The sequence below is a fragment of the Talpa europaea genome (genome assembly GCF_964194135.1).
Source record: "Talpa europaea genome assembly, chromosome: 16".
In the NCBI taxonomy this organism is placed as follows: domain Eukaryota; kingdom Metazoa; phylum Chordata; class Mammalia; order Eulipotyphla; family Talpidae; genus Talpa; species Talpa europaea.
The window spans coordinates 50,376,790-50,397,159 of NC_140084.1; the positions used below are offsets into that span (position 1 = coordinate 50,376,790).

A 20,370-nucleotide genomic window follows, 5' to 3' on the forward strand; every position below is an offset into this window, starting at 1 on the left:
CTTCAAGCTCCCCTGAGCAGGCTTGGAATCTGGGGACAGCAGCAGCCTTGGCCGCCCCGGCCCCCTTCCTGGGCCTGGACGGCTGCGGGGCTGAGTGGCCCGACCCGGAGCGGTCACAGCACGGGCAGAGCGGCAGGACCCAAGCTCCGGGGCTGTTCGGGTCGTGAGTGTGGATGAGGCCGCCCTTCCCGAGCCCTTGGGGGGGGGGAAGGCACAGACAAGCCTTGCGGGGACACTGGCGCTGCACGGCCACACGACGCCGTTTCTGCAGAGGACGCATCTCCTCGTGAGTCAGCTGCGGCCGCTCCTGGGCTGGGAGACGGAGGCTCGGCCGTGGGCAGGCGTGACCACGGGACAGGAGCTCCCTCCTGGGGAGGCGCCCCAGCCACAACCTAGAGTGGGGCCCGCAGAGCACCCCTCGAGAACAGAGTGGTTTACTGGAGACGGGGCAGGGAGTGTCTGAGGCGTCGGCAGCAGGGCAGGGGCCTGTGGGGATGGCGGGTCCGGTCCTCGGAACCTGGGCCTGTGTCTCCCCCCCCAGGGCAGGAGGGACTTCAGGTGTGATTAACCGGGGGTCTGGGGGGCGCTGGGTGGTCTGCTGGCACGAGTGTGAGTCTGTCTGAGACGTGGCCCTGGGGCAGGTGCATGCAGACGGTAAGAACAGGAGTCAGGTGGGGACAGCAACTCGTGGGCAGAGAAGCCTCAGGTGTGGTCAGAACATCCCCACATCCACTCTCAGCCCAGCCCAGCCCTGCCCTGAGGAAACGAGAGTCAGCCTCGTGGGGCAGTTCCCCTTCCTGTGGGGACGCGATGTGACAAACCCACAACAGGAGGACCAACCCGAGTGTCCCCACCCATGTGTCCATCCTGCCGGCACCCTGGGCCCTCCATCCCCACAGCCAGGTCACGGAGAGGACGCCATGACCCCCAGCCTCACGGCCCTGCTCTGCCTGGGTGAGTGTGAGGAGGGAGGGGTGCCCTGGTCTGGAGGGACCCCACGGCCAGGCCTGGTCTGTCAGGGGACCCAGGACCCGGGAGGCTCCGGGAGGAGGCTCTGTCAGGACTCGGGGCAGGCCTCTCACTGGCCTCTCTTCCAGGGCTGTGTGTGGGCCACGGGACCCCAGAGCAGGCAGGTGAGTCTGTGCCCAGGTGTCCCGGGTCCCGCCTTCTCACTGGGGAGGGGCCACCCCTGGGCAGCTGGGGGTGGAGACAGCAGGTCTGGGGTGATGGAGGGGACATCAGGGAGGGTCTGGCCTGGGAGCTGGGAACTGGGGTGGGGACGCCTGTGACCACCTCTGATTCCTTCCAGGGGCCCTGCCCAAACCCACCCTCTGGGCTGAGCCAGGCTCTGTGATCCCCTGGGGGAATCCTGTGACCATCTGGTGTCAGGGAGCCCGGGGGTCCGAGGAGTTCCGTCTGTATAGAGAGGGAAGCTCAGCGTCTTGGGACAGACAGATGACACTGGAGCCCGGGGACAGGACCCAGTTGACCATCCCACGTCTGATAGAGCTCTATGCAGGGAGATATCACTGTTACTATCTTACCTCTGCTGGCTGGTCGGAGCAAAGTGACCCCCTGGAGCTGGTGGTGACAGGTGAGAGCATACTCTGGGTCCAGCCTCAGGCTGTGCCCTCAGGGAGGGGGGTCTGCTTTCAGGGTGTCTCCCCTCTCATGGTGCAGCCCTGAGGGATGTGGTGGGAGTGTCCCCATTTAACACACTGTCTCCCCCTTTCTTAGATATCTATAGGAAACCCAGCCTCTCAGCCCTGCCGAGCCCTGTGGCGGCCTCAGGAGGGAACGTGACCCTCCAGTGTGGCTCAGGCCATAGATTTGACAGGTTCCGTCTGACCGAGGAAGGAGAACACAATTTCTCCAGAACCCTGGACTCACAGCGACTCCCCAATGGACATTTCCGGGCCTTGTTCCCTGTGGGCCCCGTGACCCCCAGTCACAGGTGGCTGTTCAGGTGCTATGGCTACTACAGGAGCACCCCGCAGATGTGGTCACTCCCCAGTGAGCCCCTGGAGCTCCTGGTCTCAGGTGAAGGTCCCCAGCTCTGTCCCCTCTGCTCATGGTCCTGTCCAGGTGACCCCTTTCCTGCCTATGAGTGAGAGGGTTCCAAGGAGGGTCACCCTGACTGGCCCACCCTCAGAGGGTTGGGGGACACAAGTGTGTTCCCACTTCTCCCCTTGACCATCCATCACCAGGAGTTCCCTCGGCGTCAGAGGGGATCTTGGGGATCAAGGGTAGACACAAGAGGAGTCTGAACAGATTCTGGGTCTCGGGGAAGCTCCAGCCCCTCCACCCTCTTGGCTTTTCCCAGGATCTTCTGGGGAGCCCAGCCCCCCAACTCCTGGACCCAAGCTTGTGAGTCACTGGGGTCTTACTCAGTGGGGGATAGAGGTCTTCCCTGGGGGAGGTCAGGGGCCTTAGCAGGGAGGATGCTGCCCGGCCTTGCTCTCTGAGGTGGGGCTTGGGGTCCACCAGTTATTTCCAGTCTCCGTGATGGAGATGCTGGAAGCCTCCCCGGACTCTGGCCTCCACGTCTCCCCTTGTCACGGAGGAGAACCTGCCCAGCCCTCAGGTCTGACTCACGGGGGGGGCTGTCGGGATGAACAGAGCGGGGACACGTGATGTGTGGCCTTCCCTGCAGCCTGTGTGCGCAGCCTGTCCTATCAGAGGAAAAAGGTCCAAGTCACCAAAAACAAGCTGGGGCGGGGGTCACACTGCAGGGTGCATGTTCTCCCTGTGCCTCCCGGCCAGGCCTGGGCATGCCCCGTTCCTCTGAGCCCAGCTCCTCGTCTGCGGAGTGTTCCTATGGTCTCTCTTGACGGTTGGCCAAGAGGTTTAGTTAGGTCTTCCACGTGGGACACAGATACACATGAAATGTCTGTGTGCTGTTGGGTCTGCAGACGCGAAGGGGTCTTAGCTGGACATGGGGTCAGGGAGGGCAGAGTGCTCGCCGTGGTGTGGGCGCTCCGTCCCCTGGCGTCTCTGAGGGGCTGCCAGTGATGAGACGGAGAGGAGGTACTTCAGGTCTCGCTAAAGGAGAAGGCGGGCACAGGGGACAGGGGGACAGGCCTTCCCACCAGTCCAGGAGGCTGGAGCCAGAGCGGTGTCCCCTGGGACAGCATTAGAGAGCACAGGGCCCCAGTGGATGGTACCCAGGGGCAGAGGAGTCTGCAGCCCTGCAGGGAGGGGCAGGTCGGATGGCAGAAGGACCTTCCCCACGTTCACCCCGTGTCCTGACGGGAGGTGCCCTGGTCCCCTGTGTGACCTGCGTGTCTCTCTCCCCCAGGCCCAGCCCCGCGCCCCCAGGACTACACGCTGGGGAACCTCATCCGCCTGGGCGTGGCCGCCTTCCTCCTGCTGGCCCTGGGGTTCCTGCTCTTGGAGGCTCTTCAAGCCACAGAAGGACCCGAGATGCTGCGGGAGGGGGGCCCAGAGGACCCAGAGGCGGACCCATGAATCATTATGACCTTTGAAAGACAAATTAACTACATAATCAAAATCATCAAACAAAATCAACTCTGAGAATTAAAATCATCAAACAAAATCAACCCTAGTCCAGAAAATTTCTCCATTTTGTTATTGAAAAAATAATGGAAGATGCCATGCTCATCTTTAAATAATTAGCCAGTATTTTAAATTTAATTTGTGTTTCGATTTTGTACAGGTCTATGTGCTTGGACTCTGTACAAGTTCGGTTACTCCATGAAAGGTCTGTCTGCTTTTCCCCGTCACCCAGCGGCCCTTTTCAGAGGCAAACACCACGGTGGCTTCTTATCCTCACAGACAAATCAAGGATCACGGGGCTGAGGCACCTGCGATCCAGGAGGACATTCTTGAGGACCCTCTCCCTCCCCTATTTTTCACACACATGCTGTCCTACTATGCACAGTGCTATTTTTGACCTAATGAGATAGTTTATAGCAGCGTATGAAGGGGAGCTTGTGTTTCTCTTCATCCAGTCACGCTGTCAACACTGTAGTTTATCTGACCACACTGTCCTCTGTGGACCGACACGCTACATCGCATTATGATAACTTTGGGGGTGCATCTACTCTTCCCCGTGTGCACACATCCCTCTCTCCCCCACCAACCACCTGAGTCAGTGCCCGCCCACGCCTCCACCCCTTCTTCTTCCCACTGTCCCTCAGGGAACAGCACATTTTTTTCACTATGTACAGGATTTTTTTTCCTCTGTACTTTGCGTGCGTGTGTGTGTGCGTGCGTGTGTTTAAAGACTTATTTATTTATGCACACAAGAACTGGGGTACAGGCCAGAGGTGCGGGGGTTGAGAGGATTCACCATAGACAGGGTGGGGAGCAGCACAGGCCGAGGGACAGAAACCCACTGCTGAGGGGGGCAGCGGGGAGCCAGGCGAGGTCTGCCGCGCCATGTGGGTAGCTCCCTGGCCGGCAGGGGCTGGAACTCGTTCTGCCATGGCTGAGGGTAGCTTCAGAGGCTGTTTCTTACCCCTCGCACCACCAGGGAGGCCAATTTTATCTCCTTAAGAACTCCCCACGCATCTCCAGCGGCGGCGGCGGCTCTTGCATGGCCGCCACAGCGGGGAAAGCTCCTTCCTCACGGGCCCACCACCCCCTGCTGCCTCCGCGCCCCCAGGCTGCGGTGGCGCCTCCCCGTGGCTGCTCCGCGTCTCCCTTATGATCGGGGATCCCGGGCAGGTGTTCGCAGGCGGGGCCGTGAGGGTCTCCTGAGGAAATGTCACTGAGCGTCAGGCGGGGCCCTGGAGAGACACTGGGAGGAGGCGCGGGGCTGGCGCCGCGGGGGGGGCCCTCCTGGCCCCGGGTGGGGGGGGGTTCAGCAAAAGTCAAAAGCTTCAGGCCGGGCAGCCCTCCCACGGCGCATGCGCACTCTGACAAACGGCGTGACGTGGGTGGCGCGGCGCGGCGGGGCGTGGCGCGGGGCATGACGGGGCGTGGCGCGACGGGCGTGGCGCGGCGGGGTGCCGAGGTCGGAGGCGGGCGGCGGGGTGGACGCGGTGCTGGGACGCCCGGCGGAGAGCGCGAGGACGCCGCCCGCTGCCAGGCCCGGTGAGGGACCCAGCGGGTAGGCCGGGCTGGCGCCGCCGCGGGGCACCCGCGGCCCTGGCCCTGCCCCGGGGGGGTGATGGGGCCTGTTTGATTCTGAGTCTCTCGGCGTCTCTGGGCTGCCTCTGGGGTCTTGACGGTGGTGCCCCCAGGAGGGCTCAGACCTGGGGCCGCTTTCTGGCCTCAGCGCCGCGCGTCAGGCCGAGCCTGGCAGTCACTGCGATATGTGGAGTTTGCTGGGAAACTGTTACTTGAAATCCCCCCCCGCCCCCCGAACTCCACCTCCATGAAAAATCCTTCACATGAAAGAAATAGAAGAAAAATGTCTACCAAGGCATCTGCCCATTTTTTTACGTTTTAAAATTTATTAATTTATATTTATTTTTTATTCCTATCTTTTACATCACTGTGTAGTCCCATAAATTTCCCACACCCACTCCACCCACGAACCACCACCATAGGCCCTTGTGCCCTTCTCCCCCCCACCCTGACGCGTTTTCCTTCTTTCCATCACAGAATGTCTCCTGCCCACAGGTGCCTGCTGGTTTTGTTGTTCGCTTATTGTTATTATTTTTTCTTGATCCCTTCATTGGTTCCATACATTCCTCCTATAAGTGAAACCATTTGGTATTTTTCCTTTTCCTTCTGGCTTATTTCGCTGAGCATGATCCCTTCCAGCGCCATCCATGTTGCTGCACATGGCCTGAGTTTATCTTTTTTGATGGCTGAGTAATATTCCATCGTGTATATGTACCACCAACTCTTGATCCAGGCATAAATTTTTGGGCATTTGGGTTGATTCCATAGCTTAGCTATTGTAAACAGTGCTACAATAAACACAGGGGTGCAGGTGTCCTTTTGAATTAAGGTTTATGTGTCCTTTGGGTAGATTCCATCTGCCTGTTTTGACTGTGGTTTATATTTGGGATTAACCCCTGATACATGTGCTGGCAACTATCATCCACCATTCCGCAGGCTCTTGTTTGCTTCTGTGATTTTCTTTTAGATTCACAAATTTCTGGTTTACTTCATCCCGCTGGTTTCTCTGCTTCCATCGCCCTTGCTGCTGGGCTGTGTCCCTGGGGCCTGCTCTGGCTGATGTCCTGGTGGGTGTCCCTATGTTTTCTTTTGTTTCATGGCATTGGTGCTTATATTTTTAATCCATTTTGAATTAATTATTGTATGTGGAGTTAATCTTATATTTTTGTTCATCAAACAAACCCACACTTGATCATAGGTGGCTGATTCAAGAGACAAAAATCAGCTTTGATGAAATAACATTGATAAATGGGAAAATAACCTGATCATGAATTTGCTGAATTCACACAGTGAGTTGTTATAGACAAACATTGAATTAAACAGCAATTTTCTTAAACTTCTCAGTTTCTAACCCACTTCCCATCCCTTAAGTTTTAGGACACAGTCCCTGGAAGGGAGGGGAGCCAGCGCCAGGGGCCTGGAGTGACTCACCAGGAAGGTGGGGGTGGAGGCTGCTGCAAGAAAAAGAGAGAAGTGGTAAGGGACTGTGAACAGAGAAGCCACACTCAGGCAGGAGCGGCCCGGTCTCCCCTGTGTCCATGAGTGTCCCACTGGGTGGGAAGGAACAACCCACCAGTGTCCCCACCCGTGTGTCTGTCCATCCTGCCGGCATCCTGGGCCCTCCATCCCCACAGCCAGGTCACAGAGAAGACGCCATGACCCCCAGCCTAATAGCCCTGCTCTGCCTGGGTGAGGTGTGAGGAGGGACGGGCGCCCTGGTCTGGAGGGACCCCACGGCCAGGCCTGGTCAGGGGACCCAGGAACCAGGAGGCTCCGGGAGGAGGCTCTGTCAGGACTCGGGGCAGGCCTCTCACTGGCCTCTGTTCCAGAGCTGATTGTGAGCCTTGGGACCCCAGAGCAGGCAGGTGAGTCTGTGCCCAGGTGTCCCGGGTCCCGCCTCTTCACTGGGGAGGGGGCACCCCTGGGCAGCTAGGGGTGGAGACAGCAGGTCTGGGGTGATGGAGGGGACATCTGGGAGGCTCTGGGCTGGGGGCTGAGAACTAGGGTGGGGACGCCTGTGACCAGCCTCTGATTCCTTCCAGGGGCCCTGCCCAAACCCACCCTCTGGGCTGAGCCAGGCTCTGTGATCCCCTGGGGAAATCCAGTGACCATTTGGTGTCCGGGGGCCCCGGAGGCCCATGAGTTCCTTCTTGCTAAACAAGGAAGCTCAGCACCCTGGGAGAGAAAGATGACACTGGAGCCCAGGGACAAGGTTCAGTTCTTTATCTGACACATGACAGGGGACTATGCAGGGAGGTATCTCTGTGACTTTGGCACCCCTACTGGCTGGTCAGAGCTCAGTGACCCCCTGGAGCTGGTGGTGCTGACAGGTGAGAGCACACTTGGGGTACAGCCTCAGGCTGTGCCCTCAGGGAGGGGGGTCTGCTCTCAGATGTCACTCCTCTCCCAGCCCAGTGCTGGGGGATGTGGTGGGAGTGTCCCCATTTAACACACAGTCTCCCCCTCTCCTAGGATCTTATTCCAAACCCAGCCTCTCAGCCCTGCTGAGCCCTGTGGTTACCTCAGGAGGAAACGTGACCCTCCAGTGTGGCTCAGGCCGCGGATTTGACAGGTTCCGTCTGACTGAGGAAGGAGAACCCAATTCCTCCTGGACCCTGAACTTACAGCAACTCCCCAGTGGCAGGTTCAGGCCCTGTTTCATGTGGGCCCCGTGACCCCCAGTCACAGATGGCTGTTCAGGTGCTATGGCTACTACAGGAGCGCCCCGCATGTGTGGTCACTCCCCAGTGAGCCCCTTGAGCTCCTGGTCTCAGGTGAGGGTCCCCATCTTGGCCCCATCTAAGGACCGTAACAGTTGGGTCTTTGTTCTCAGAGAATCTCATGAGAGGGTGGGTGAGGCAGGGGCTCCTGGGCCAGAGAGACAGGCTATGAGTGACAGTGACTCTGGGGTCAGGGTGGAGAAGGTGTGTGTGGAGGACCCACCCTGCACCCCTGGTCTCTCTGTGGTGGTGTGCGATGTCCTCCCCTCACTACGCAGGTACCCGGTCTGCACAGGCTTTTATAGGGGAGCCCCGGGTATGATGGACGGGAGGTGGGGTTCAGGGTCCCCAGGGAGGGAGAGAGACAGGGGACAGGGAGGAGGGGAGACAAGATTGAACTGTAACTTCATTTCTGGATTTTCCACCAATTTATTTTTCTTTAATGCTGTGTCACGACGACAGTGTGAAAATTCATCCGTTCTTTTGTGTCATTTTATGAAAACGCCTTTATGATCAGCCCAAAGTACTTTCAGGCAACTATATTGAAAATATTTTTTCTATATGTAACACGATCACTTGTCACTTCAGTTCGTTATTCCGAGACATCAGGGTGTTATTACATAAAATATATTTTAAATTATATTAGGCGTTCCTCACTTAGTAAAAATATTTGCATAATGTACACAATTTTTTTTATTTTCCCACTAGTTTTGAACTAGGGTGAGATGATTTCAATTCCGGTTATGTCAAGCATTTGTAGATTATTTATATATTTATATTTTCTGAAATATGCATAAGCTTATTGAAAACATTGTACACTGAATCTGTAATGACAGACCTTAATTTTAAAGTTATTTTGTCGAAACTGTTCAAAATCGGGTCACAAGAAAGCGTTTCTTGTGTTCACCAGTTTTATTACAAGACTGATCCGTGTCCTTCGGGGTATGAACAGACGCTGGATTCCGGGTTCTGTTCGTTTGCTATGGATGGGCAGAGGATGTGTGAAGGCAAAAGTGAAATTATTAGTCTTTTCTCCTGACCACGTAGAGGGCTTGCAGAGGCGGATGAGAGAGAAAGAGAGAGAGACACAGAGAGAATGATGAGGAGACGAGGGAAGAGGAGGAGCAGGTGATTCTCCCCGGTCTGTCCTGTCCCCCTGGTCTCTCTCAAAGGCAGAAGCCCCAGAGAGTCAGCCCCCCTCTCCCCTGCACCCCACATCCCACAAAGGGGGCTCTTTCCTTGGTGAAGAGCTGCCAAGACCTTCCAGGGACCTGCCCGTCCCGCAGCCTGAGCCTCGCCCGTCTGGTCCCGGCTCCTCTCGGCTCCTCTGTCCAGGAATCGGCTCCGTCCCGTCTCCCTCGGGACCGTCACTGGGACCCCCTCAGAGGCCCGCGTAGACGGGCCACACAGACCCGACGCTGAGGCGGCAGACACGCAGCCTCATGTCCCTCTCGTGTCCCCGCCAGTCAGGACAGACGCGTTGCTCGTGGGGCTGCGGCTGCGAGTGTCCGCCCGGGAGGGAGAGTCAGGGCCAGGACGCGCGGACCAGGGTTGCCAGGGCAGAGGAGGCTGCAGCCCCGCAGGGAGGGGCTGGTCGGATGGAGAAGGACCCTCCCCACGTTCACCCCGTGTCCTGACGGGAGGTGCCCTGGTCCCCTGCGTGACCTGCGTGTCTCTCTCCCCCAGGCTCAGCCCCGCGCCCCCAGGACTACACGCTGGGGAACCTCCTCCGCCTGGGCGTGGCCGCCTTCCTCCTGCTGGCCCTGGGGGTCCTGCTCTTGGAGGCTCTTCACAGCCACAGGAGGACCCGAGACGCAGCTGGAGGGGGGCCCGGGAGGGGACAAGGCCCCGGCCAGAGCCCATGAGCCTGGAGGTGACTGTGCTGGAGGCCAGAAGCTGGTCTGGGCAGCGCGGGGACTGTCTGCGGGTCCCTGGGAGGTGGAGGGTCCTTGCTGTGAGCAGGTGAAGGTCTGGACCCTCCTGTCATTAAACGCGGGACTCCCCTCCCCACCACGCTGCGTCAGCTCCATGGCTCCCCTCCTGTCCTGTTCTGTGAATGGGCCTCATCCCATCCGGAATGCTGGGGCCACGCCCCCCACACAGTCGGGCTCAGTGCGCCTTCCTGGGACTCAGTTTCTCCCTCTCTAGTCACCACACGCCATGATGCCTGCAGCGGAGTCTCCAGCTCCTCAGCTCAACCACGCGATCTGGTTTAGCGCATCATCCAACTGGCATCACGAAGAGCATCCCGAGGAGCTAAATCCAGAGGGTGCCCACGCCCTCTGAGCCCCACAACCTTCCCTTTATTATCAGGGTCCCTGCAGGGTTGCGACCCAGACCTGTTGTCTGAGGTGACAGCTCTGTGCAGACACCCCCGGAGGCCCTTTGAACATGGAGGTTTGAAGGTTTGCGAGTCTCTGTGGTGCCTCCACTCCCTTCATGCAACATGAAGGAGCCCATGGTAGCGGGGGGATGGGGCGAAGCCAGAGGGCACTGGTGACTGGAGCTGAGCTGTGCAGAAAGGGAGGAGGGAGGCGCGGCGTAAACCGCATCTGCTGTTGGGGCGAACCCGTCCTCCGGTGTGTCGGTGAGACGCAGACACGGAGTGTTACCCGGGGCGGCGGCCCTTTCTGTCAAAGCTCGCTCTCTCTCTCTCTCTCTCTCTCTCTCTCTCTCTCTCTCTCGCCCACGGACACGAGGCGCGTGATGCTTGGTGTGACCTCCCGGAACACTCGGGCGCGTGGACACTGATCCAGCTCCCACGTGCTGGCGTTTCCTCTCCCTGGCACTGCCAGGAGAATGCGTTGGTTCCGCGCATACAGGCAGCCCTCGCCCCCGCCCCGGGCACCGCGCTCCCTCCTCCAGCCGCCATGCGCCCCAGATGGTGCCAGGGAGGCCTCAGAGACGTGCACGAGTGGACCAGCTCCAGCCACAAGGACACTGAGAGTGATAGTATCAGCCAATTTTAATTAAAACACTGCCCACAGTATTAATCAACATAGAAGATGGGAGTATCAAATAGAAGATAGAAATGTGGTGTTCTGTGAAGAAATTCAACAATTCTGTGTCGGTGAAAATAAACAAAAATTGCAAATGGCCAAACCTGATGGATGGGTGAAGTGTGAGAACATTGAGAGAACTCTGTGTTTACGATTATTCCGCTTCCTGAAGTTGCAAAGAAGACACCATGAATAATTTAGGAGTGTGTATATTCTTAAGTGAAACCCTACAAATAAGGGAAGATAATTCTACAAGATAGAACAGTAACTGGCAGGGTACACCCCCTAGATGGGTCATCATTTGGGGAAAGTGAGCAGTGCTGTTGAGCGCGTGGAGGAATCGGAACCCACGCGCTGGGCTGGGGTGATGTGAAACGGGTCGGCTGCTGTGGACTGCGGCTTGGCCCTTCCTAAAAAGTCAAGGCCAGAACCACCGTGTGACCTAGAAATTTTCCTTTTAGGTATAAGTTTCAGTTGTGCAAGATTAGCAAGTTCTCGAAATTCGCAGTACAAGCCCACGCCTGTAGTCCACAGGATGTTACTGCAGGAGCATTTGTACCAGGGTGGATCCCACCTCATGTGGCTCCACCACAAGGAGAAGACTTGCACTTAGCAAAATGCCCTCCAGGTCCATCCATGTTGGCGCAATTTGCAGGATTTTGTTGTTGTTGCAGCTGAGTAGTATCGCACCGCGTGCACAGACGACACCTTCTCGCTCAGCCTCCCCTTGAATGCATTCAGGCTGTTGCCGTATCTTAGTTCTTGCAGGAAGTGCTGCAGTGAACACATTTTTGTAGAGCATTTTTATGTCTTTGGGTAAAAACCTATCCGAGAGGTAGCGGAGCCTATGATTCTTCTAATCTTCAGGGTGTTTTTTTTAATATATGTTTTACATCAGTCCTCATTTTTGTACAGTGCATGCTTTCTCCTCTCAGGTGTAGCCCTGTGAAAAACTCACCGCCCGTTCTCCCGGGTCCCATCACCATAGTCCCTTGTGCTCTTCTCTTTTGATCCTTCTTCCTTCTCCCCCGTGCAGAGTGTCTCTGATTTATAGTTGCCTGTTGAATTTGATTTTTCATGTATTATAATTACTTTCTTGTTCTTGATCCCTTATGTGGTTCCTCTACATTCCTCCTATACGTGAAACCATCTGATATTTTTCTTTTTCTGTCTGGCTTGTGTCACTGAGCATGATCCCTTCCAGCTCCATCCATGTTGCTGTGACTGGCATGCCCCAGAATAGATGACTGGATCAAGAAGATGTGTCTGCATACACAATGGACTATTACTCAGCAATCAACAAAGACATGCTCTTACATGTTCTGAGGACCCTCCATACTCTTCCCAGCAGTGACGGTGCCAGTCTGCCATCCCTACCAGCAATGTTTAGGTTTCCCGCTTGTGCCTGCGGGGATACCGTGCTGCGATTTCCTTGTGCATTTCCCTGAGAATCGAGGGTGAGTACGTTTCCATGTGTTCTTTGCTGAAGTGTGTATTCGACTTATTTATTTATTTGTGTGTACGAGAGCTGGGGTACTGGCCAGAGGTGTGGGGGCGGGTGAGAGAATTCACCGGAGAGAGCAGGGAACAGAACAGGCAGCCTGACCTAAGTACACTGCTGAGGGGAGCAGTGGGCGAGTCAGGAGAGGTCTGCTGTGCCATGTGGGTAGCTCCTTGGCCACATGGGACTCGTGCTGCAGAGGCTGCGGACAGCTTCATAGGTCGCGTCTTAACCCCTAACCACCAGGGAGGCCCCACTCTGCCCATTTTTAATCTGGTTTTCGTGACTGGCGGATGTTGAGTTGTTAGTTCTTTATAATTTTAAATATTAAATCTTTCTCAGAAGTGATTGGCGAACACCTGCCTCTACCAGAGGGCTGCCTTTATGATGGGAGGGTGGAAAATTGGCTGTGGGTGAAGGTCGCTGTGGAGTGTGCATGGGTGTCCCTTCGCATGCATCACATGTTGTCAGTGACGTCACTGGAATCACATTTTATCCAAAAGAGAAAAAAAAATCAGAAATGAAATTACAAATAATCCAGCCCCTCTGCCAACGCGTTCATAGCACGACTCGTCACGACAGTGACGGCAGCTCCAGGCCCTCAGATGGCGAGAAGGGATGCAAGGAAACGCACCAAACCAGCAACTGTCCCCAGCTAGCACTTGTGCCCAAGGTGCGAACGGAGCACTCACGGCAGACGAAGGGTCGAAGGGGCAGAGGCAGGAGCATGGGAAGAGGCAGAGCTTTGGGCGATGAGATGGGCAGAGGGGCTGAGACTCCGGAAAGTCAGGGAGGAAGTGGGTGGAGAAGCTCCGTGCACCAGGCCAGGAATGGCGGGCACCTGCCCTGTGGTCAGCACTAGATTACAACATCCCCAGTTTTCTGCTCCCCTTGGTCTTCTTCCTGTAAGGGCCCTGCTGGCACCCCAAGTCAGCAAGGCTCCTGGAAGAGCCCACAGCCTCTCCCACTCCTAGCTCACATGCCAGGAACACCCAGCACTCCCTCCCTTCTTCCAGGCCTGGCCCACCCACAGCCACAGCTGGGGTTCAGGCACCCCCCCCCTCAGCCTCCACCTGGACCTCCTGCTGCAGGGCCCACTTCCTCTTGAGGTGCTTTGTCTCGTTGGCAGCAAATTTATCTACTGCCGGTGATCCCTGCACAAGCCCTCACAGGCCTCTTCCTTCTCCAGTAAGATCCAGGAATCTCATCTGATGTTGCTTGTGGCTGATGGTCTGCCGCGGACCAGCCCAGCGGCGGCGGGAGATTGAGACAATCTCAGGGTTTGAGCGAGAATGAGCAAAGGGTGGTCGAAGGAATTAGGGCGAGGGACAAGAATGACACACAGACACACTCAAGGGAGAGTGAAAATCTGAGTGCAATTTATTAGGATCAGCCATCTCTTTTTATACATTTTCACAGTGATTGCTTCATTATGTCTTTCACAGTATGCGGTTAATCATCTATCAGATTGTTCGTAAATGCAGTGAAACATGAACAACATAACATCTTGTTTATTATTTACCAAGAAATCAGGAACAAATCAAGAACATTTCATATTTTACCCCCCTCAGTGGAGGTCTGTTCTAGGTCTTGCGATTCACTGTTATGATTATACATACCTATCATAATCTTACTTTTATAGCTCCCATTTCTACTTATTATTCCTATAATTCTACTTGGTCACACGTTTACTGAAAACAATAGAACCAGTTTCCTTGGCCATGATTGCTTTCCTTTACTGTGAAACTACTGCCTAGTAATGATTAACAACATGACTTGGTTGTGCCTCAACATCTTCCAGGCCTGTTTTCCTAGTTATTTTCCATAAGTGAAAGGTGGGAACCATTAAAATCCCCTTGGGGACTGCGTCTGTCTTAGGTTGAGAGAAACTCCTTTCTGATCTTACCCGTCATTGACTGTCCAGTCCAGCACACAGGGGAAGAGGAACTTATGTACCATAATCGCACAGCCACTCTGTTCTAATGAGAAATTGTGGCAATAGTCACATTGCCCTCAGGAGCCGCCACAATGGTCCAGCTGAGTGAGTCAGAACGGCCCCAGGAAAGCAGCTCCTCGAACAACCCACACTGACCCCAGGCGACCCCGTCCCCGCTTCCTGCCATCACCCCACTTGGGCATCTCAGGGGCTGCTCTTCCAGAATTTCACCACTGCAGTGACTTTCCAAACCACACAGACCATGAAAAGGAGATTCTTCTTGCCTTCCTCCCCACACAGCTTGAAGGGTTTGTGCTGTAGGATTCGTACAGGGGTTACGTGAAAATTCTCATGAACCATCTAGGATACTGATCGCTCGTGATTAGGGTTGGAGTAATGTTGGGATTCTATCACTCTGTCATCCCCACGACATCCGACGTCCATTCTCTTCACGGGAGGCCTTCTCCACCAGCCATCAGCTCGCTAGCACCGCAACTTAAGATGACCTGTTACCTGAAAGACACAATCCAGGTGTGCTCCCGGGGCGGCCAGCCCTGTGAGAGCAGGCCCAGCCACCTGATGGCCCAGTTCTTAGGATGCTCCGCTTCTTGGCAGAGGATGCTGTTCCCCCACCACACCTGCGCGGACCCTGTAGCTCCTGGTCTCCCCTTCTCTTGAAGGTCCCGCACCCCGTGACTCAGATGCTGGATGTCCAGGTATCACTCATGCTCACTGCCCTCGCTTTTCCTGCCAATTTCTAAAACTGTTGCCAGTTATCAACCATACGCGCATGTTTCTGTCGTCACAACCAGAGATGGTGAGTCTAGGGAAGGGGCCGCCAGCCTCCCCAGGGACTCTCTGAACACGTCACTGCTCAGGGACGTTGGAAGTCTGGGGAAGGAATCAAAGACGAAAACTTGCATCTAGAGAAGCTCAGGAGAGGAAGAGCTTTCCAACTCCACGCAGCGTCTATAAAGGCTGAAGGAGGCCAGGGCACTCGCCACTGTACTCACATCTGAAAATATACTTAAAAAATGGTAAGCAACACATGCGATTTGCAGCAACATGGATGGCGCTGGAAGGGATCCTGCTCAGCGAAATAAGCCAGAAAGAAAAAGAAAAATACCGGAGGGTCTCACTCATAGCAGGAATCTAGAAAACCTAAATAAGGGACCAGGAAAATGAATAACTATAAGAAAGGGAAAATCAAAATCAACAAAATACTATGAACCAGACACTCTATGGGGGGTGGGGGGCGGGGAGGGAAGGGATTGGGGTCAAAATAAGGGGGTTGCAATTGTGTGGGGAATATAAAAATAAAATTTATTTAAAAAAAAATGGTAAGCAATGGGCAGAAGGAAATTAGAACTGAAAGTGATCTGACTCCAGGCCCCGCCCAGCGTCCTTGGCCTCCTCCTCTGGGTCTGGGTTGCCTGCTGGGCCTGGGTTTGCCAAAAAGGGGAAGGAGAGCCTGTGGGGCCTTGGGGAGACTCACAGATCCCCGGTTGCCTGTCCTCAGGGAAAGAAGAGAGAGACCCTGCAGAGGGTTGCTCCCTACCTGTGAGGGCCCAGGAGAGGAACCCTGCCTGTCATTCGGATGGAGAAGTAGTCAAGACCCCTGATCTGTCTGCCCTGCTGGGCTCACATCGTCTGCACCGCTGAGGGCCATGGGAGGCAGCACCCCAACCCCCGCCCTCATGGCCCTTCTCTGCCTGGGTGAGCTTCAGAGAATGAGGAGGGTTGGGTCCCCTCTCCCAGGTCTGAGACCCCAGGACTCGGGGGCTTCGTGGGGGCAGCACCCTGGGGAGGGGAGATGTGCTCAGCCCTGGATCTGAGCAGCCCTCAGCGCCCAGCCAGGCCTAGAGCTCCCCTGTGTGTGGGGGATGCATCTCACAGGCCTCTCTTCCAGGACTGTGTCGGGGCCCACGGGACCAGGTCCAGGCAGGTGAGTGCTCCCTACACCTCCTGCCTCAGCCCAGGGCCCCCGGACAGTGGGGGGATCACAGTGGTGTGGGCGATGGGACCTGCCTGGAGGGGCTGAGTGACGGCTGGGGAAACTGAGGGAGAGGCAGCCCGACACTCACCTGACTCCTTTGCAGGGACCTTCCCCAAACCCACCATCTGGGTGGACCCAGGCCCCATGATCCCCGTGGGGAGCCCTGTGACCATCTGGTGTCAGGGGTCTCAGCAGGCGCAGGTCTACCATCTGTACAAAGAGAGGGTCTCTGGAGCCGTGGACACGGAGCGCCCACACAGCTCCAGCGACAGGGTCGGCTTCCACAGGGAACACACAAGTGCGCACGATGCGGGCCGATACCAGTGCGCCTATAACAGCCCCAGCGCCTCCTCCGAGAGGAGTGACCCCCTGGCCCTGGTGGTGACCGGTAAGTGGGGAGCTGGGTCCCCTCCCGCTGGGGCTCCCCCTCACGAGCAGAGGGAAGAGGAGCAGGCTCAGGGGACCTCACCCTCGCTGTCCTCACTGGGTAATGGGGTGATGGTCCCCCTTGAACACACTCTCTCCTCCCTCAGGAGTGGGGCGCCCACCCTCCCTCTCAGCCCAGCCCAGCCCTGTGGTGGCCACAGGAGGGAACGTGACCCTCGCCTGCAGCTCACACAACATTTCGGGCACTTTCCATCTGCTGAAGGAGGGAGACTCAGACCTGCCCCGACAAAGAAACTCAAGTTTTCTCCAGGGGAGACACCAGGCCCTCTTCCCCGTGGGCCCCTCGAGCCCCTCCCACGGGGGCACCTACAGATGTTACTATAATCCCCGCTCCTACCCCCTCATGTGGTCCGCGCCCAGCGCCCCTCTGCGTCTCCAGGTCACAGGTGAGGCTGCACCTCTTGTCACGTCCCTCCAGGCCCAGGGACTGGCTAAGCCCGTGTCCCGGGGAGCCGGGGGTGACGTGGGGCTAGTGACGTGGACTCCTGGGTCCAGATCACAGCGCAGGGGCGTGGGAGGGACGGTGAGAACTCACCACTGCCCAGTGGGCAATGCGGGGTGACCCTCGGGGCCACTGTCCCCGTGTCCCCAGGAGCGTACGGGGAGCCCTCCCTGTCGGCGCAGCCGGGCCCCCTGGTGCCGTCTGGACACAGCCTGACCCTGCGGTGCGGCTCGGGGGCCGGCTTTGGCAGCTTCGCTCTGACCAAGGACGAGGGGCGCACGGGCCCCAGCGTCTGGACGGGCAGCACAGCCCCGACTTCCCCCTGGGCCCTGTCGTCCGCACGTGGGAGCAGGAGGGGCTCACTCAGGTCAGGGGCTGTGGTCGCCCCAGGAGGCATGAGCGGAGCAGGAATTGGCTGAACCTTCTGGCACTGAGCTCCTTGTTCAAATTTATCCATATCGGGAATCATTGTCCTCTCATCCAAGTCAAGTGCATCCTGGATGTCTAGACTCAGTAAGCTCTGAATTTCCAAGTCTCTGACTTCCTGTGAAAGTAGGTCCAGAAGTTCCATCCGGGGTCTTCGGTTCACTGCAGTCATGTCCCCTTTCTAGGAACAGTGGTTGTCATTGTCAGGGGGAGGAGCAAGCAGGGCTCCCCCTGGATTTCCATGTGACCAGTTGCAGCCAGATCAGCTCCCCCTCCAGCCATCCTCCATGAGTCCTGCTCGGGGTCAGGGCCCACCTCAGTGTTCCCTGGTGTTTCCCGCTATTCCTGTTGCCAGTTACCAGCTTCTCAGATTTGTCAGGCAGACACCGGGGTGTGGGGTGTTGTGCTCTGACCTCTGTGTGTCTTTCTCCCCAGGCCCAGCCCGGCCCCCGGGGGACTACACGCTGGGGAACCTCATCCGCCTGGGCGTGGCCGCCTTCCTCCTGCTGGTCCTGGGGGTCCTGCTCTTGGAGGCTCTTCACAGCCACAGGAGGACCCAGAGGCGGACCCATGAATCTTTATGACCTTTGGGAGGGTCCATGCCTTGGTCATTCCGGACAGTGCGGCTCTGGACTTAGGAGTGTGTGAGCCTTTTTGTAGCACCATTTTCTAATTATTTATTAATTAATTTATAGGGCAAATAGCTAAGAGAGGAATGCTAGATGATATGGAATTTCCATTTTTATTTCCCGAAGAACTCTCCCTGCGGTGATCGTGGCCGCGGCAGCGCTCGCATCCCGGCCATAGCAGGAGAAAACTTCTTCCTCAAGTCACCACCACCATCTGGTGCCTCCTGCTCACAGGTTGCGGCGGCGCCCCCTGTGGCTGGATCCGCGTCTCCCTTATGATCAGAGAAGCCGGACAGTTGTTCCCAGTGGGGGAACATGGAGAGACCCTGGGAGGAGACTCTGGGAGGAGGCGAAGGGGTGAGGCCACGTCGGGGCTCTCCTGGTCCTGGCGGGACACCCGCAGCTGTTATCCTGCCCCCAAGCTGGGTGACGGAGCGTATTTTGAATTCTGAGTCTCTCCGGCCGTCTCTAGGCTGCCTCTGGGGTCTTGACGGTGGTCCCCGCCAGGAGGGCCTCAGACCTGGGGCCGCTTTCTGGCCTCAGCGCCGCGCGTCAGGCTGAGCCTGGCATTCACTGCGACATTTGGTGTTTTGTTGGGAAACTGTTACTTGAAATCCTCTCTCTCTCTCTCTGTACCCCAACTCTATTCAAAATCCTTCACCCTAAGAAATAGACGTGTCTCTCTAGACATCTGCCCATCTTCGATTGGGGTGTATGTTTTGGAATGAACCCTTGTCACATGCGGTAGGCTCTTCTTTGTTCCTGTGGTTTTCTTTTAGTCAAAAAGTTTTTAGTTCAGGACCTACTTGATGGCCTATGGGGTTAAGGCTCGGCACTGTGAAGCTCTCCACCGCACGAGTTTGATCCCAGGCCAGGGAACTGACCTCTCCTGTCTCCTGCTACTCCCCTCAGCACTGTGTTTCAGTGGACCTGCCTGTTCTGCTCCCCACTCTGTCTCTGGTGAATTCTCTCACCTCCCACATCTTGGCCTGCACCCTGGTTCTTGTATGCATAATTAAATAAAGTAAATCTTTAAAAAATTTAGTTTACTTCACCCTAATTTCGTTTTTGGAGGCAGTGAGTTTGGAGTGCGGGGTCCGTGGGTTCCCTCTGGGAAAGGTGTCCCCAGAGCTCCCCTTTCAGCAGCACGCGGCGTTTCCCAGGCAAGTTTCTCCACGAGACAGAGATGTTGGTTATACTTAAAGAGCAGGTTATTAGAAAAGGGACAGAAAAGTAAAGGACACTTGCATAGACACAAGCGGGCAGGAAGAGCTGCCCGAGAGGGAGAGGTTTGCTGAGAGGGGCCTGCATGGTCGCAGGCGGACGGCCTTGAGCAGAGAGGCCTCTGCTGAGGGAGGTCAGTGCCGAGAAGCCCCAGCAGGGTACGGGGCACGGGCAACCGGGAGGCCGCTGCCCTGCGGAGGAGAGAGGTGGTGAAAGCAAGGGTCTGCACAGTCATGGAGGGCAGAGGGACGTCTGTACAGTCACAGCGGGGCAGAGGGACGCTGCCCCTTTGTGGGGGCAGCGTCAGGTTTTATCATCTTCTTCCGGTAGGGAGGGGCTCCTCTTCGTGGGTGCATGGTCTGTGTTCTCACACCCCCTACAGCAGTCCGATGCCTGCCTGGTGTTGCGCCTCCTGATCTGGGAGTTGATGCCCAAGGGTGTTGGTTTCTGTCCCGGGTTGATGGCTGATGCTCATCCCGCCTACACACCTCCTGTGTGAGTCGGCTTCCGGTCTTGTGATGCCTCCTTTAGGTTTCCTGTCCTTTCCTCCGCCAAAGCCGCTGGTGAATCTGCTTCTGATACCGAACCCGGCCTCAGTTTCCCTCAGCCAACAAAAGGAAAAAGAGTTTGAGACAAAGGAAAGTGGTTTAATTTGTCTTCCGTGAGGAGGGCAGCCGGCTCATGTCTGAGAGACAACCGGCCTGCTCTTTGGCAGAGGGCAGGGGTCTTTATACACAAAAAAAGGTGGATATGGGTTGGGGTCTGCAAAGGGGAGGGGCATGGGGTAGATGGAGACAGGTGGGCGCCAGTTTGCTTTTCTTCCCTCTTCCTGGAAATGCAGGAGGACTTGTTAATGCTCATCTGAGAGGCCTGGCCATAAAGACAAACCTGCCAAACCAGGGGTAATTGCAAGAAATAGGGGGAGACAAACTTCTTAATGCTTCTCTGGGATCTGG

General features: G+C 56.5%; 2 protein-coding genes and 1 pseudogene across 3 annotated transcripts; all 3 read left to right on the forward strand.

Annotated features, from left to right (window-relative positions):
- Positions 1–920: 920 nt before the first annotated feature.
- Positions 921–3,468, forward strand: LOC311186155 (leukocyte immunoglobulin-like receptor subfamily A member 5; the record flags this gene model as incomplete). The annotated part of the gene is made up of 5 exons (XM_084257041.1): positions 921–954; positions 1,098–1,133; positions 1,310–1,594; positions 1,738–2,040; positions 3,299–3,468. 5 exons carry the CDS (start codon positions 921–923, stop codon positions 3,466–3,468), a joined length of 828 nt encoding a protein of 275 aa, XP_084113167.1.
- A 3,281-nt stretch (positions 3,469–6,749) lies between these two features.
- LOC311186156 (leukocyte immunoglobulin-like receptor subfamily A member 5) lies at positions 6,750–9,679 on the forward strand (annotated as a pseudogene). The gene is made up of 5 exons: positions 6,750–6,783; positions 6,924–6,959; positions 7,137–7,424; positions 7,567–7,868; positions 9,501–9,679. The product of its transcript is annotated as a leukocyte immunoglobulin-like receptor subfamily A member 5 (transcript).
- Positions 9,680–14,342: 4,663 nt separating this feature from the next.
- Positions 14,343–18,145, forward strand: LOC311186158 (leukocyte immunoglobulin-like receptor subfamily A member 6; the record flags this gene model as incomplete). Its single annotated transcript, XM_084257043.1, has 5 exons — positions 14,343–14,355; positions 16,350–16,634; positions 16,780–17,079; positions 17,286–17,477; positions 17,997–18,145. 5 exons carry the CDS (start codon positions 14,343–14,345, stop codon positions 18,143–18,145), a joined length of 939 nt encoding a protein of 312 aa, XP_084113169.1.
- Positions 18,146–20,370: the final 2,225 nt, after the last annotated feature.